The sequence below is a fragment of the Tupaia chinensis genome, unplaced genomic scaffold (genome assembly GCF_000334495.1).
Source record: "Tupaia chinensis unplaced genomic scaffold, TupChi_1.0 Scaffold000126_2, whole genome shotgun sequence".
Classification (NCBI taxonomy): domain Eukaryota; kingdom Metazoa; phylum Chordata; class Mammalia; order Scandentia; family Tupaiidae; genus Tupaia; species Tupaia belangeri.
This window is the reverse complement of record NW_006159594.1, coordinates 4,851,085-4,867,398: the sequence shown is the minus strand read 5'-3', so window position 1 is coordinate 4,867,398 and position 16,314 is coordinate 4,851,085. Positions and strand designations below refer to the sequence as shown.

The 16,314-nt window shown below is 32.3% G+C and overlaps 1 protein-coding gene across 1 annotated transcript in view; it reads left to right on the top strand.

The window, feature by feature from the left end:
- NOVA1 (NOVA alternative splicing regulator 1) overlaps positions 1–16,314 on the top strand; it is a 187,567-nt gene that overhangs the window by 141,685 nt on the left and 29,568 nt on the right. The window contains exons 3-4 of the mRNA XM_014586276.2: positions 3,163–3,329; positions 11,917–11,988. Coding sequence (XP_014441762.2) covers positions 3,249–3,329; positions 11,917–11,988 — 153 coding nt within the window. The 5' untranslated portion in view covers positions 3,163–3,248. The remainder of the gene's footprint in view (positions 1–3,162; positions 3,330–11,916; positions 11,989–16,314) is intronic.

Below are 16,314 nucleotides of genomic sequence, written 5' to 3'. Positions count from 1 at the left end.
TCCCTCACATGCACATGTATGTACATATGTGTTCTCTACTATGACAAATAGATAAAACTTAAAGCTATTTCGCATATCCCTGTCTATGTCGGACAGTTGACCCTTCTTGCTACAGTTTTTGTCATTTCTCTCTAAAAGTGCAATTTTTAAAAATGGTGTCTTATATAACTGTGTCTTTACATTACATGAAATGGAGGAAAGTACTTTTATGTTACTGATTTTTCAGCTTTTGTTGCTAGTCTATTACAAAGAGAAGTAAATGCTGCTGTTAAACAAATAAAATGATAAATAACTGGCAGTTTAATGTAGACACTAATGGAGCCTAAAAGCCTTTAAAGTGACAAAAACCAGCAACTTTTATGATTTATAGACTCATTTGTGTTACACAGTTTGGTCATATACCTGACAGTTTTCTTTTTTTGTGACTTCTGCCTAAAAATTATGGTTTTGTGTTATCTGTGTGAAAAGGCCATTAGAGTTCAGCTGAATATGACAGCATCTCTTCTGAGGATTGCACTACTTCCCAGTGGTAGATATATAATCTCTCTCGCTTTTGTCATCGTAATAGTTCTAATGGAAATTGTATAATTCAATCTTCAAAGAATATGTACTGCACCTGTGAACCTATGAACTATTTTCCAGTTGTCTCATACATGCTGCTATGTAAAATTTAGTTTTACACAATCATATTTCTTTATGTCTCAGCGATTTCCATTTAGCATGTTAGTCTGTACAGTTGAGTATTGGGCTACTGCATGATCTGACATGATATGTGCTATGTCAAATCAAAATTAAAAAAACAATGGGACCTTCAGATGGCGTGGTGGTTAAGAGCATTGAACTCCCACATGGCCGACCATGGTTCGAGTCCCAGAACTGGTGGCTTGCTCTCTCCTTCCTTCTCCTTCCTTCTCTCTCTCTCTCTGTCCCGCTTTGGTCAAAGACATGATATGTGCTATGTCAAATCAAAATTAAAAAAACAATGGGACCTTCAGATGGCGTGGTGGTTAAGAGCATTGAACTCCCACATGGCCGACCATGGTTCGAGTCCCAGAACTGGTGGCTTGCTCTCTCCTTCCTTCTCCTTCCTTCTCTCTCTCTCTCTCTCTGTCCCGCTTTGGTCAAATTAAAATAAATAAAGTTAAAATAATTCTTAAATAAGGAATTAAAAAACAATATAGATTGTATAGCCTGTGTATTTACTTAGCAGCATGTTTTCTTAAAAATATAAATGTATATATTCTTAAGTTCTACTGTTTGGCACACTCAGAAAAGTGCACTCTGCATGTCTTCAAAAGCAGAAATGTAATCTGATCTATGTTATGTGTTGCCTGCTGACTTGGGTAAGAACGCTTTGTGTTAGCTACATTGATCAATTTCCATCCTTTCAAGCCATTTATTGGACAATTAATACAAGCTTGTAAAGACTCCCTAGAGTATCTCTATAAACTAGATCATTTTACCAAGAGCCACAAAGATGCATCAAGATAAAATAGAATGAGAAAAGCTGATGAAGAGAAACAGGAGAAATTAAGTCCACAAACTCACATTATGTTCTCAGGTTCTTTTCATCCTTACAAGTGAATGCCATACCTGCTCTTTATTGAAATACAAACTTAAGAAAACTTAATTTTTCATAGACTGAGTTTTTATAGTTTAAAACATGAAAATTTAATTTAGATGTACCCCTATAGTTTTTTGCTTTTAATTCCCGTGATCTAAATGTTTCTAAGAGTAAAGAGATAATCATTTACTATTAATATTTCTTGAATTTCCAAAACTACTGGTAAGTGGTTTGTTTCATAACCTTTAGAGCACTGTAAACTTCCTGTGATTGTTTAAATGTTTGTAGCTTTACAACTTTGTTCTTCAAAATATATTTTCAATAAATTTTGCAGAGTGATGTGGAATTTGTAAACAGTAGCACCAAAAAGAAATGTGTTACATACGTAAAAATGTTCTGTTTTTTTTTTTTTTAAATTGCAGATTGTAAGACACCATTCTTTTGGTTTTTTGGGGGGTGGGGTGGCAGCTGTTTGGATAAACTACATATTTAAAATCTGAAAAGTGAGTTTATGTGATGTGTTAGGATACTGAGAAGATTACAGTTTATTACCAGGTTGCTGCAAGAAGCCTCAGAATAGTCTCAAAAACAAATCATTGATTTTTATTGCTTTAAGATGTATATGTAAAGTATAAAATCATTATAAGACCTACGTATTGGATCAACTATTTCATTTTATTTCTGTCTCATATCATATATCTACATGTTATTCATGTTATTCACTGGATATGAAACGAATACCATTAATAATATCTTTATCGACTATTCATGAATTTCAAATTTCACAAACTATTTTTAAATTTTATTTTAACCTTGATGTTCTCTTTATTCAAATTATATTGTCAATGAAGGCAGCATTAATTCATTTATTGCAACTATTATATATATCTCATGTATCTGAGACTATCACAGGCTTTGGGGATACAACAGCACAAAATAACCTAAATCACTGTTCACCTAAAGCTTACATTCAAGCAGAAAAGTAAAAAGTAAATAAATATAAAATATCAGGTAGTGATTTTTCTGTGATTAAAAGAGCAGAGTAAATGACTAGAAACTGTTAGAAATTGAGAATTTACTTATGATGTAAACTTCCCAAGACTGCCTTTCCCAATAGATTTAAACACTCTTGTCACTATGGGCCCTCTATACTATCTATGGTACTTGCATTATTTTTCATACTGTAAGTCATAGAATTATCTGGCTTAGTGTCTGTTTTTCCCCTGAAGAGTAAGCTCTTTGAAAGCTGAGTCTATAGAGCTTCATATGTGTGTTAGCAGTTTCTAATGCTAAGTCCTTTTGTAAGTAGTTAGTAGGTATTTATTATGTCAATGAATAAATTACATGCTCAGAACTTCTCTGAATTTCTTGTCTTGCTAAGATCCAAAGGTTTATTTGAGGACTACAACAATTTAAAAACAAAATACTAAAAGAGATATGTAAATATTATATTTTGTACCTTGAATATTTTTTATTACTGTAGAGTTCTACATTTTACATTATTTTATTAGCATTATTATATCATCCTTTTTCATACCTTTTTTTTAAAATGCAAAATGAGAAGAAATGTTTTCTGAAAATTAATCATTTATCCACAGGTACTACTGAGCGAGTGTGCTTGATCCAGGGAACAGTTGAAGCACTGAATGCCGTTCATGGATTCATTGCAGAAAAAATTCGAGAAATGCCCCAAAATGTGGCCAAGACAGAACCAGTCAGCATTCTACAGCCTCAGACCACCGTTAATCCAGACCGCATCAAACAAGTGAGTGTTTAGTGAGAAATCAAAGAAAAATACCTGCAGCATTGTTGTCAATTTCTTACAAAAGAATCCTTAAAAATCTTTGCATTTAAAGTCTTTTTTTCCTAAGCATACTTAAAACATAACAGAGTTGTCATTTAGTTATTTAAAGACTATTAGGGTCTCTCATAGATCGATTAGTTGATTTACTAATTGAATTATTCATTGACTAGTGTTACACTGAAGAGCACTTATGTGACTCTTTGTGATTATTCTTTTTAAAAATTAATAGATGGCACGTTTTATTAATTTACAAGAATTTCATCTTTTAAAATTAGTACTGTTTTAAAAAGTATAAAAATTGAAATTAAACTTTGTCTTCAAAGTTTCTAATACTCTGTTTTCAGAGACATTTGTGGTCTACGGTATGGTTATTATGCATATAGACTCCTGTTATGTTAGTTGTCACTTTTGACATTTTTCGTCAACAAATATGTATAAGTAAACTTATGTACCTAGCATATAGTCCTTTGTTACAAATAAGATATCTTGTTTAAATTTTAACTTGAAAAAATCTAATGTGAGTTTTTATGATTGAGTAGTAATGACTTACATGATGTAGGGAGAAAATGACATGATTTAATGTTAAATAATGTGGATTCTTCCACCATAACTTTTTAAATCTATAAATTTTGATATTCTATATTATTAGTTAATGTTTCTGCTTTTGCCCTTTTATAATTAGTCTCTTAACTTGTGATATAACTTTTCTATCGATAGACTATGCCTTCAAAAGAAATGTATTAGTTTTCATTAATTCTCAGAATATTTAATTTGCAGAATATTTATGTTCATTGTAATAAATTTTTAACGTAGCTCAAAGTCTTATTAATTTCATGTTTCTGGATTGAAAAATATTTTATAATAAAGTGTTATGAATCTATTTCAATATTACCAATACAGAGATAAATACAATACCATTTAATTAAATGTAGATATATAAATTAATTAGGCAATTATTTTCAAATTATAGGCTAATATTTTGTATAAATTACCTTTTTAAAAAAGTCCTTTCATATTTTAATCATGAGTAGGTAGCTGTTATTCCATTTAAAATCACTCATAATGCCCTTTGTCAGTGTCATATAGTTCAATTTGTACACCTTAAGTTTTCAACACAATATCCCTTAATATGCACATGGCAGCATATAAATATATTAAAACTAGCATTGGTGGATTTTTTTAAAATTCTACACAACCTTTTATAGTTTTGAAGTATTTATATATGCTAGGTGAATACAAAGGATAGATTAAAGACTCATGACATAATATTAATACCATAACCTTATTCAGATTTTAAAGCTAAGAAAGTAGTTAAAGACCTCTAGGATAATATCATCTGGGGCTGATAATTAACAAAGTGAGCACTGATGCATAGTTTTTGACTTCCTGCCTTAATCCAGCCTATTACTTTTTCTTTTGTAAGTTTTGTGAGAAAATTCAAGCGTTTAGGGATTGAGAATATCTAGTATTTTATAAAAATAAAACATGCAATGTATTTTATTAATGTGATATCACTGACAATATATTTAGGTAAATGATATGAGTTAATTATTTTTATGAAAAGAAATAGCTGATACCACTGAATAATGATCTACAAACCTTTGTTATAATTCCAGTTTTCTCCATGGTAATATGAGATTTACAGGTTTCCATATATTCAGTGCTGGTATAGATTTAAGACTAGGATTTTTAAATGTTTATTTGTTTTTGCTTTATTTGGATAATTTTTAAAATTCAATATAAGTGCTCAAAAATAATAGTGATTGATTCACTTGTGTGTATTTGCATTCATTTATAAGACTTGTAGATATTTATGGAATTAAAATGATGACAATATTTTTATGTAATCACTAATGTATATGAAAGTGTTATTTAATAGGATTTATTGAATGAAAACACTAAATCTAGTAGCATAATATATTTAGTACTTAAACATTTTCTTTGTAATGTACAAAATGAAAGATTTACTTGAAAATCTTAGCGATGTAATGTATTTTCAAGATATTATAGGTTTTTTTTTTAATGCTCTAACTTTGGAATTTAACTTTATAGGTACCTAGTTTTATCAATATAGTACATTTTGCTGGATCATTCTCTAAATAGTATGTCAAGTTTATAAATTTGAATGACCATTACTTTATTTCTGAAGAAATGATGCTAGTTATTCAGAATTATTATCATTAAAATAAATCATTTCGCTGTAGAATAGATGGAAAGATATTTTGCATGAGGTTTAGAATTTTTTTTTTTTTAGATATTTTGTTAATAGGGCACATGCACTCACAAGAAAGGGAGTGAGAAATCATCCTCCTTCCCCCAGGAGGGATGGCTGCACTACAGTCTCTTCTCCAGTATCATCTCTGGATTTGGGGCATGTAAGCTCATGTACCTGTTGTGAATTTTTGAAGCCGCCATGTCTGAGACTCTTTACTGTGGAGCTGGTCATGTGGGATTCAGCGCTTTAACCTCCATACCACTTATTAGTCCTGCTTTGGAGTTTGATGCATAGAATCATAGCAAGATTTCTTTTTAAATGGTACTTTTTCTTATAACTAGTAACGTTATATTTACTCAGGGCTTTAGTTCTGAAGTTAATTTTTAAGCCTTTTATTAGCAGTTTTATTCTAGAGAAATTTATTTAAAGAATAAAACTAGGATTTTGAAAATTGTTGGTGCCAGAATATGTAACTTCTGCATGGAAGAAATGGATTCATGTTAAATATAAAATTATGGATTTTATTAATGTTTCAGTTAGTGTCTTTGTCTATTTTTATGGTTGACACTATTAAGATTTTGTGTGTTAAAAAGTAAAATTTATATATAATTTTGATAAAATAGAAAAGTCAAATTTAGTTCTTAACAAATTGGCCTTAACAGTTATGATTTTATATGCTCTGTTATGATGAACTTTTAAAAGTTATTATATTCTGAATTGTGTTATCTAGATACAGTTGGTAACTGAGTAAATTGCATGAGGCATATACTTGACCCAGAAGAAACCCACCCGCACTGACTAAACAGGTCCTGAAGCCTGTCTGGTTTCTCAGGAGATCAGTGCACGCTGGTCTCACAAGTTTTTCATACTATAGGAAAATGCTGAAATCTAGCCTGACAGCCTTATATACAGCTTCATATATTTGATGTTGTGAATAGCTCAATTCTTAATTCAGAGATATATTTTTAAGAAAAGCTACATTGGAAAAGAGAGGACTATGGGCATTAAAAAAATTCTTTTACACAATATTTCAAAAAGTTAAATATTAAAAAAATTTCATTTAGCTCAAAGAATTTTAATGTTACAATAAATTGGCAAAAATAATACTTGTTAATTTGTTCATTATTCATTCAGTCATCAATATAGTGAATGTATTCTTAGTGAATTATAAAATATATAAATTGTAGCATTTGCCCTCAAGAATAGTTTGTGAGATAATCATAGGTCCTTAAAATAACTTAAAAATGTATAGCTGTATTTATAGACTAGAACTATGATATAAAAATTCAGGCTGGTGGGGGAGAAGGTGGATTGGGGCACTGTACATGGCCAATCATGGTTCAAGTCCCAGACCCAGCAGCTTGAAAATCATGTCGGGGGTGTGTGTGCGTGTATGTGTGTGTGCATGCACGCGCATGTGTGTGTGCCCAAAATCCTGAGGGGAGAGTGGAGAAGGGATTGTGGCATAGCCATTCCCCCTTGGAAGTAATTTCTCACTTTCCTTCTCTGTCTCTCCCTGGAGAGTACATGTGTTTAATGGCAAAAACCTTAAAAAAAAAAAAAAAAAAGGCAAGCAAGAAAGAAAAAATTCAGGAGAATGTCAATTAAATGTCAGCTAGAGTGACAGTTAATAGACTTGTAAATAGGCAAAGACTTGAACTGGACCTTGAAGATTGTTATAGGAATTGCCTAATTAGAGGAGAAAAAAGGAAAAAAACTTGTTTCAGACAAGTGAAACAGTACGGAATTCGAGAGAAGGTTATCATTAGGAGATTGTCTTGACATAAGTGGAACATTTGTGTTGTAGTTTAGAAAAGTTCATGGTAGTTGGCTAGGGTAAGTCCAAATAATGGAGAGCCCTGGATGTCTGGCCAGTGGGCATCCTTTTGAGTATGAATTATTTATTCCTGGTATTTTCCCAAAAGTCCTTTTAATGTCTCAGTGTGGTTATGGGGAAAAAAGGCAGGGGAGACCTCTGCATTCTGTTCTTTGTGTGAAAAAATCCACATGGAATCTCAGGGTGCTTGTAGGTACAGCTATTGGCAGGAAAAGGGAGCTATGAATTGACTAGTTCAGACATTGGAAGATAGTTCAGGTGGAGGAAGAAGGGGAGAACATTTGTCAGGAATGAAAACCAAAGATGACAATTATATATTTAAATAATTTATCCATATTTTTAATGAAGTAGCATAGAGGAATTGTTTAACAGAACTTGTAAAGTTTGGTAAGGTGGATAATTGAGTTATTACTGGAGTCCAAATTACAATTAAAATTTGCGATTCATTCTTGTCTGCACTATACCATAAATATAAGAGGTTCTTGACAGTATATTACCATAGAATTACTTGAAGGCAAGTTTCATGTATTATAGAATTTATTTGTTGTAATATTCTCTGGTCCAGCAAAACTGACTTATTAAAGAGATAGTGTCTTATAATTTATAATAACTTTTTCATCCTTACTCCCAAAACCCTAATTGTCCTTACATTTAAGTAAATGCCTATGGTTAAATTTCTTATTTTTTAACTTCTTGATTTTTAAAAAAATCATTTTATATTCCAAGTGAACCACTATTTTAAAATTAAAGTACTTTACATTTTTCTGTAACAAGTAGTTCAATCTTAATTATCTTAAGAATTCTGTATAAAACAGACATTCAGGCCTATAAAATAAAAAACGTACTTTATATTTTGAATGAGAAAATGGTGGTTAAAAATGACTATGTTCTTCATAGTCACTATTTGAAAAGTATAAAACAATAGTTTTGGAGGAGTATGTTCTTTATACAAGTTATTTATAGCAAAAGTTTCAATATATTGATGTTATATGGATATTCAGTTAACTCATCTGCATGATTTTACCAGAAATTTTACTGAATGATATTTAATTTGAAACCACTAAACCTTATTAACTTTGCAAAGTAAATGAATATAAGCATTTTACTTAAATATATTAAAGAAAACAATATAATATATATTAAAGTGTTTCCTTAGGATATTTCTGTTCCACTCATTAGTGTGGTTGAAACAACTGCCATAGCTGATCTGTTAATCTGATTAACAAAACCTTTTAAATCAATAGTTTAATGTATTTACACTTACCTGTTTTTTCCTACTAGTGCTTTTTAAAAAAAAATCAACTGAACAAAAACTTTTTGGAATACTTTTATCATTACAAATTGAATTGGTAAAGAGAAGAGACATTTTTTGTGCTTAAAACTACCTGTGAGGGAACCAGCAGTTAGCGTAATGGCTATGTCGCTGGACTCCCACGTAGTCGACCGTGGTTCGTGTCCCAGACCCGGTGGCTTAAAACTCACGCCGGGCGCGTGTGCGTGCGTGCCCAAGATCCCGAGAGGAGAATGGAGGAGAAGGGATTGCGGCGTGACCATCCACCCGGGGGGTGATTTCTCGCTTTCTGTCTCTATGTCTCTCTCTGTCTGTCTGGCGAGCGCACGCGCCCTACAGTGAAAATCTCTCAAAAAACAACAACAACAACAAAAAAAAAACTACCTGTGAATAATATACTAGAAAATGTGTTGCATCTTTATTTTGTTACATTTTCATTATTTTAGGAATGTAAACCAAGACATTTTATTTAGAGACAATTTGCTTTGACATTTCAATGATCTTATCCCTTGAAGCCCAAACTTTCATAATTTTCACCTATTTATAAAAGGCATTGAAATATAACTTCTTATCAGATTATGACACTTAATAACCAAACCTTTAGTTGTTTTAAAACACATTAATGTTATCCGGAGTTTTAAAAGTGTTGTTTTTGTTCCTGTGGGAAAGAAATAATATCAGAATTATTAAGAACAATCTTAATGAATGTGCATTGCATAAATTATTATACATTTCCATTATTTCATTTATATGCCAAGCAAAAAGAAAGGACAAGGTGGATGTCATAGTGAACCCATTGTACTTCAGGTTGATTTGACCTTGAAGGAAATAGAAGAGTCTAATACCTCAGAATCCTATGCTTCTATAGGATTATGAACTAGGATTGTAACCTAGAGTGGGAGAAATGTCCTTTAGATTTATTTAACATCCCAACCTTACTATTCATCTGAGATGAGTATAGACTTTTAAGTGTATGTTATCTCCTCCCAGGAATATTGTATAGAAACAGTTAAAACCAGCAGTGGGAAAGGAAACTTTTACTATTCAATTCATGAAATATATGGCAGCATCAAGTTATTAGCATATATCCCACCATAGGATTTGGGGGAAAGAAAATATTAGAGAAATTTTTAATCATGAAAAATGAACTCTCTTGGGACCAGCAGATGGCATAGTAGTTACATTGTAGGACTCCCATGTAGTTTAACTACGGTTGGAGTCCCATACCCAGTGGCTTAAAACTCATGCCAGACATGTGTGCGTGAGCGCTCAAGATCTTGGGAGGAGAATGGAGTAGAAGGAATTGCAACATGGCTATCCCCGCGGGGGGAGATTTTTCACTTCCTATGTCTCTGTCTCTGTCTCTTTGGTGCGTGCATATGCCCTATAGCAAAATTTCTCTCTTAAAAAGAAAAAACAGGGACCACCAGATGAGGTAGTGGTTATGTCGCTGGACTCCCGCATAGTCAACCGCGGTTCGAGTCCCAGACCGGACAGCTTATAACTCATGCTGGGTCCATGTGCATGTGTGCCCAAAATCCTGAGAGGAGACTGGAGGAGAAGGAATTGTGCTATGGTCACCCTGTGGGGTGATTTCTCGCTTTCTGTCTCTCTGTCTCTCTGATGAGTACATGTGCCCTATGGAAAAAAGCCTCTCTCTCTCAAAAAAAAAAAAAAATGAAGTCTCTCTGGAGAAATGACAAAGATTAATTTTAAAGAGCAAAAATAAAAAAAAAAGGATATAAAATTTTTAAAAACATTTATGGGACTATAGTTCTGGAACTAGCTCTTCTCCTCCCCCTCCCCTTTTTTTGATCTGATTTGATAAAAATTGTATTATACTCACCATAGGTATATTTTCTTCAAATTATCTTCAGTTTCAAAATAAGAAAAATCAGGAATTATTTCATAAGTGGACCACACAAAACATGATCTGATGTTAGAACCAATCTGATTTTGTTAGTGGAGGGCAGTGAGTTAAAAAAAAAGAGTTTGTCAATTTTTACTTCTATGCTTAACCACTTTATTTTACGTAAATTAGAACTTTGAAAGATTTTTTACATGTAAAATTATAACTTTAAGTAATTTCATCTACTTTTCATGACACTGCTGACCCTTTAAAGTTATGCGTTTGCTCATATCTGAGTAATATTTAGGGGTTTGTATTATATAAACTCTCCATATATAATTGTATCTATACCATAAAAATTATTCCATTTCCCTTTTAAGAAATATTCAGAATGCTACTTAAGCAAAGCTGTTTTGCTAAGTGTACAATACTTTTTTAAAGAGAAAAAAATCCTGACATCTTGCAATTCAAGGTTACTAGACATGAGAAGTTTTTAAAATGTCTTAAATTTTTTCACAAGTATATATGGTTTCATACAATGTATTTTATATATAGTATGTCTATGTGTTCAGAAAGAAGTGAAAAATAAATATGATTACAAATATTTTTGTGCTTATTTTCAGCACAGGCTGATGATGCTACATTATACTTTCATCTGTATTAAATTTCTCATTTAGCGTAAACAATAAAAATATTGTGGTATTTCTTAGAATGCTCTTAGTTACTTGCTTATTAATATGAGGTTAATGTTTACATTTTCAGACGGGCTCTAAATTTATTAAAAATTAATATTTTAGAAGATAATGTGATATTAAGAACTCAGAACTACAAATTTAATTGCTTTTAAGTATGGATCCCTAAATTCATGTGGAATCAACTTGTTGGTGATGTTCAACATATTAAGTAGGTGGATACTTTTATGGCAAAGTAAACTTCATTTCACCACTCTTCAAATCTCCGACTGTATTCATTGATAGGAAAATAACTCTTTCAGTTTTACTCATTGAACTTCTTGAATTTTTTTTGACATCTCTTCTCTCCCAAGGAAAAAAAAAGGGAAAGAAATGAGACTATTCATGAATATGGTCAGGATACCTTTAGTATTCATGTGAATTTGTATCAGTCACCGTCATGATTTCAAGTCATGAATTTATTTTTACATGCTTATGCATGCATATTTACATGCATTAGTTACTTAATTGATCTTAAATTCCATTAAATTTGAATGAACAGGAGAAAAATTTGTTCATAGGATTTTGTTCTCGTTATATTACATTTTATTTTATTTTGTTTTATTTAAATAATCAGTTTAAGGCTTATAAAGGTTGATTTGCTCCTGAACTGCTTTGTTCCCAGACATTGCCATCTTCCCCAACTACCACCAAGTCCTCTCCATCTGATCCCATGACCACCTCCAGAGCTAATCAGGTACAGTATCATCCTGTCATCTACACCATACTTTTCACGGGTGATTGCCTGCAAACTGGAGAAAAAGATAATGGTGGGTTAAGGATTTATTCGTTCATTCACATATGTGCACCATGAGCAGATTCCAGATAATCTAAGAAATATCAATTATTTTTGAAAATTTATATGAATTTTTAATTTTAAATAATATATTCAGATGGCAGACTACTAAAATTTTGGATTTTTCTCTTAAAACTGTGACTACTGAGCTCTGAAGATCTATATATTGAGTTGGTGTTTTTAATCGCCTTTCTTGTATCATCTGAGGATTTTTTGAAAATTTATATGAATTTTTAATTTTAAATAATATATTCAGATGGCAGACTACTAAAATTTTGGATTTTTCTCTTAAAACTGTGACTACTGAGCTCTGAAGATCTATATATTGAGTTGTATCTTCTGAGGATTCTTAATATGTAAGTTAAGGATATCATATGTGAAAAATAAATGTATAAATTGAGCAAAGATTTATCTTTAAAAGTGAATGCAATTTTATTTTCTTATTTGAGACATGACTATGTAAACAATTTTAAACTATTGATGAAAACATTTCTAGTAGTCTAAAAAAGCTGAAAATGACATTTTTTATAATTTTAATACTGTTTAACAGCTCAAGAGTTGGTATTTTCATAGTATTTAAGAAATCATAAACATTTTTTATTACGGGAGTGGAAAACTGCAACAAGAAATATATTTTATTGGTTTGATTTGATAATTGTTTTATTACTGGGTATTTGTAGGTCATTCTTAAAATCTGTAAATGTTGAACAATATATTTATTAAAATGATTAAACACATTTTCATTTTGTCTGAGTTGAGCTTCATTTAGGTGAGATATGCTGTTGTCTTTATATTTCTAGTTTTTTAAATTAATACAGGCCTTATGGGATTATTTAAATTTAAACAAAAGCTTATCTTTTAAATATATTTTTCATATAGTTGATTAATATCATTCATTTTGAACTATATTTGCTAAATATATTAAAAGTGGCTTTTTCATATTATCTAATATAAGGCTATCAGAATTAGTTTTGCATATTTATCTATTATAAAACTTTTTGCAAACTCAGGAAAAATAGCTAGAAGCAAAACTAACATTTAGGATTATTTTCTATAATAGAAGTTTCCTTTTCATATGCAGTAGCATTTCCTTCAAACAAAAGTACCTTTGTACTGCTCACCTTTTAACTTTAATAAATTCTTTAGTCATGCCCCTATCTGTAGTGATGAAACCCACTTTGAAAGAAATTATATTACCTAAAGTGAAGCCAAGCTTATATTATAGGAGCGTAAAGTAGCAAAGTATATATACATTTTTCACTTTACATACTAATCCTTTATGTGAGCTTTAATTACATGGTATAGAAACCTATTGGGAAAACTATGGTATGTTTTTAATTTTGTTTTTTGTAATTCACTTTTTAAAAAAAGGCATGACAAACAAGCACAACAATAAATACAAAACAAATTATTTTTCTTAAAGTAAAAAAATCCTGTGTCTAGAAAAAAATTTTGTCTCTGAAATTAGACTTGTATTTTCTTTCCTTCGATATGAATGTATGAATTTTTATAAAATGATTTCTTAAAAGTTTTATTATATGTTTACATTTCTAATTTTACTCTCCAGATAGATTACTATATTCCTTCTACCAAATCTGTTTCTTTTCTATTTTGAAATAAGTCATTTGTGATTTTTTTAATTCTATCTACTATACTTTATTTTATTATTTATTATTTTTAGTTTTTTTTTTTTCTGTTCTGGTATGAAGAAGCAAAATATCTCCTGGATAATATAGTATCTCCTGGATAAAGACATATGAGAAGAGTAAAACAAGATCCTTAATATATTGAATGACATACCGTTATCATCAGTTTTTATGTTATTAGTAATTTGTATTTATTTTGTTCCCTATGTTATTTCCCAGTGGATTTTATTCATGTTGTAGGACAAAAGGAAATTTGTTTCTTTTTGTTCATTTGGACTTTAGATTGCAGTTCTTTCTTGTGAATATTCTTAAGTAGTTTAGCTTTACTATATTGATTTATAAATGTAAATAGGAAAATCGGTTTTAATAGGATGTACTTTACATTATTAAAATAGGCTTCTCAACTCATAGAAAATAACTTTTATGGGACCAGCAGGTGATGTAATGGTTTCATCGCTATACTCCCATGTAGTTGACTATGGTTCAAGTCCCAGACCAAGCAGCTTAAAATTCACTCTGGACGTGTGTGTGTGTGCATACCCAAGACCCCAAGAGGAGAAGGGAAAAGAAGGGATTGTGGCATGGCCACCCTCCCAGGGAGGTGATTTCTCACTTTCTGTCTCTCTGTCCCTCGGGCAAGCGCATGCACCCTATAGCAAAAATCTCTCTTAAAAAAAAAAAAAAAAAGAAAAGAAGAGGACTTTTATAACCAGTTTAAGTTTAGTTTAATCTTACCTGGTAATTTAGCTGATATCTTTCGAGTTCTATAACTGAATCAAGACAGTGATTGCTTTTTTTTTTTTTCTTTTGGAGAGGTTTTTGCTATAGGGTGCGTGCACTCACCTGACAGACAAAGACAGACGGAAAGCGAGAAATCACCCCCGAGGGTTGATGGCCATGCTGCAATCCCTTCTCCGTTCTCCTCTCTGGGATCTTGGGCACGCACACACACACACCCGGCGTGAGTTTTAAGCCACCGGGTCCAGGACGCGAATTGCAGTCGACTACGTGGGAGTCCAGCGATATAGCCATTACGCTAACTGCTGGTCCCGAGATTACTATTTTAAATTAACATTTACTAAGGTATTATAGCTAATATGACATCACTTACTAATTAAAATAATTGTGAACTTTTTCAATGTGAATTATTATAAAACACATCCGGACAAACATTTGTGCCTTTTCATCAATATTACCTAAATAAATTATGTTCTAGTTGTATTTTCAGAATAGTTTGTCTGTTTTACACACTAATGTGATAAAAACAACTAATGCACCATCAATATTTTTAAAAAACAAAAACACAAAAAGCAATTCAGGGAGTAAGTTCAATCTGCAGTTCCAACATTTAAAAGTCTTCTTTTTGGGCCAGCCAGTGGCATGGTAGTCTGGGCAGCTGGATCCCTCATGGCAATCATGCTGTCCCAGTTTGGACTCAGTGGCTTGAAAAACATGGTGGGCCCATGTGCACCAAATCCCAAAATTCTGAAAGGAGGAAGAGATGAAGGAGAAGGGATTATGGCATGACCATGTCCCATGAAGAGTGCTTTCTCACTTTCTCTCTCTCTATTTCTGACATACATAGGAGCCCTCTGGCAAATTAAAAACAACACTTTTCTGTTCTCTTAAAAATGATCACATGGTTAAATGCATACAAATCTTACTTTCTTAGTCCTCATGCCTTTTTACATGTTTTATAGGTCAGAGTGAGAGCCACTGGCTACAATATTGTGCTGTAATAATTTCTCCCTGGAAACTGAAGAACTACCATATGAGAAGCATTATAAAACTGTAGTAAAAATCAAGACTAGAGCCAAATTACCTTTGATCTAATCCTTGCTCCGCCACTTAATTTACTTAGCAATCTTGAGTCTTAATTTCCCCATCTGTGAAATTCAAGTAATAGCACCTGAGAGGATTGACATCAGATATAAAGAATTCGGGGTTGGCAAATGGCATGGTTGTCAAGACATGGCCAACTGTGGTTCGAGTCCTGGACCCAGTGGCTTAAAAATCATACCAGGCGTGTGTGTGTGTGTGTGTGTGTGTGTGTGTGTGTGTATGTGCTTGTATGCATGCCCCAAATGCAGAGAGTAGGTAGAGAAGGGAACGTGACATGGCCATCCCCCCAGTGGGTGATTTCACACATTCCCATACAGGCTTGTCTGTCTTTCTCTGTAAGGACATACACACCCTATGTCAAAAAAAAAAAAAAAAAAAAAAAAAAGAGAGAGAGAGAGAGAGAAAAGAAAAAAAGAATTAGAGGTCAGCATGTGATGCAGAGGGCAGAGGTTGTGGCAGCTGGGTCTCACATGGCTGACTTCTGGGTTAGAGCCTTGGATTCTATGGTTTGAAAAATATGCCAGGCAGAGGCCAGCAGATGGTGGAATGTTTACAACACTGGACTCCCACATGGCTGGCCAATGGCTTGAAAATCATGCCAGGCGTGTGTACATGTGTGCCCAAGATTCCAGGAAAATGGAGGAGAAGGGATTGTGACATGGTCATCTACCCTGGGGTAGTGGTTTCTCACTTCCCCCTCTCACTATCTCTGTTTCTGTCTCTGTCTCTCTCAGGTTAG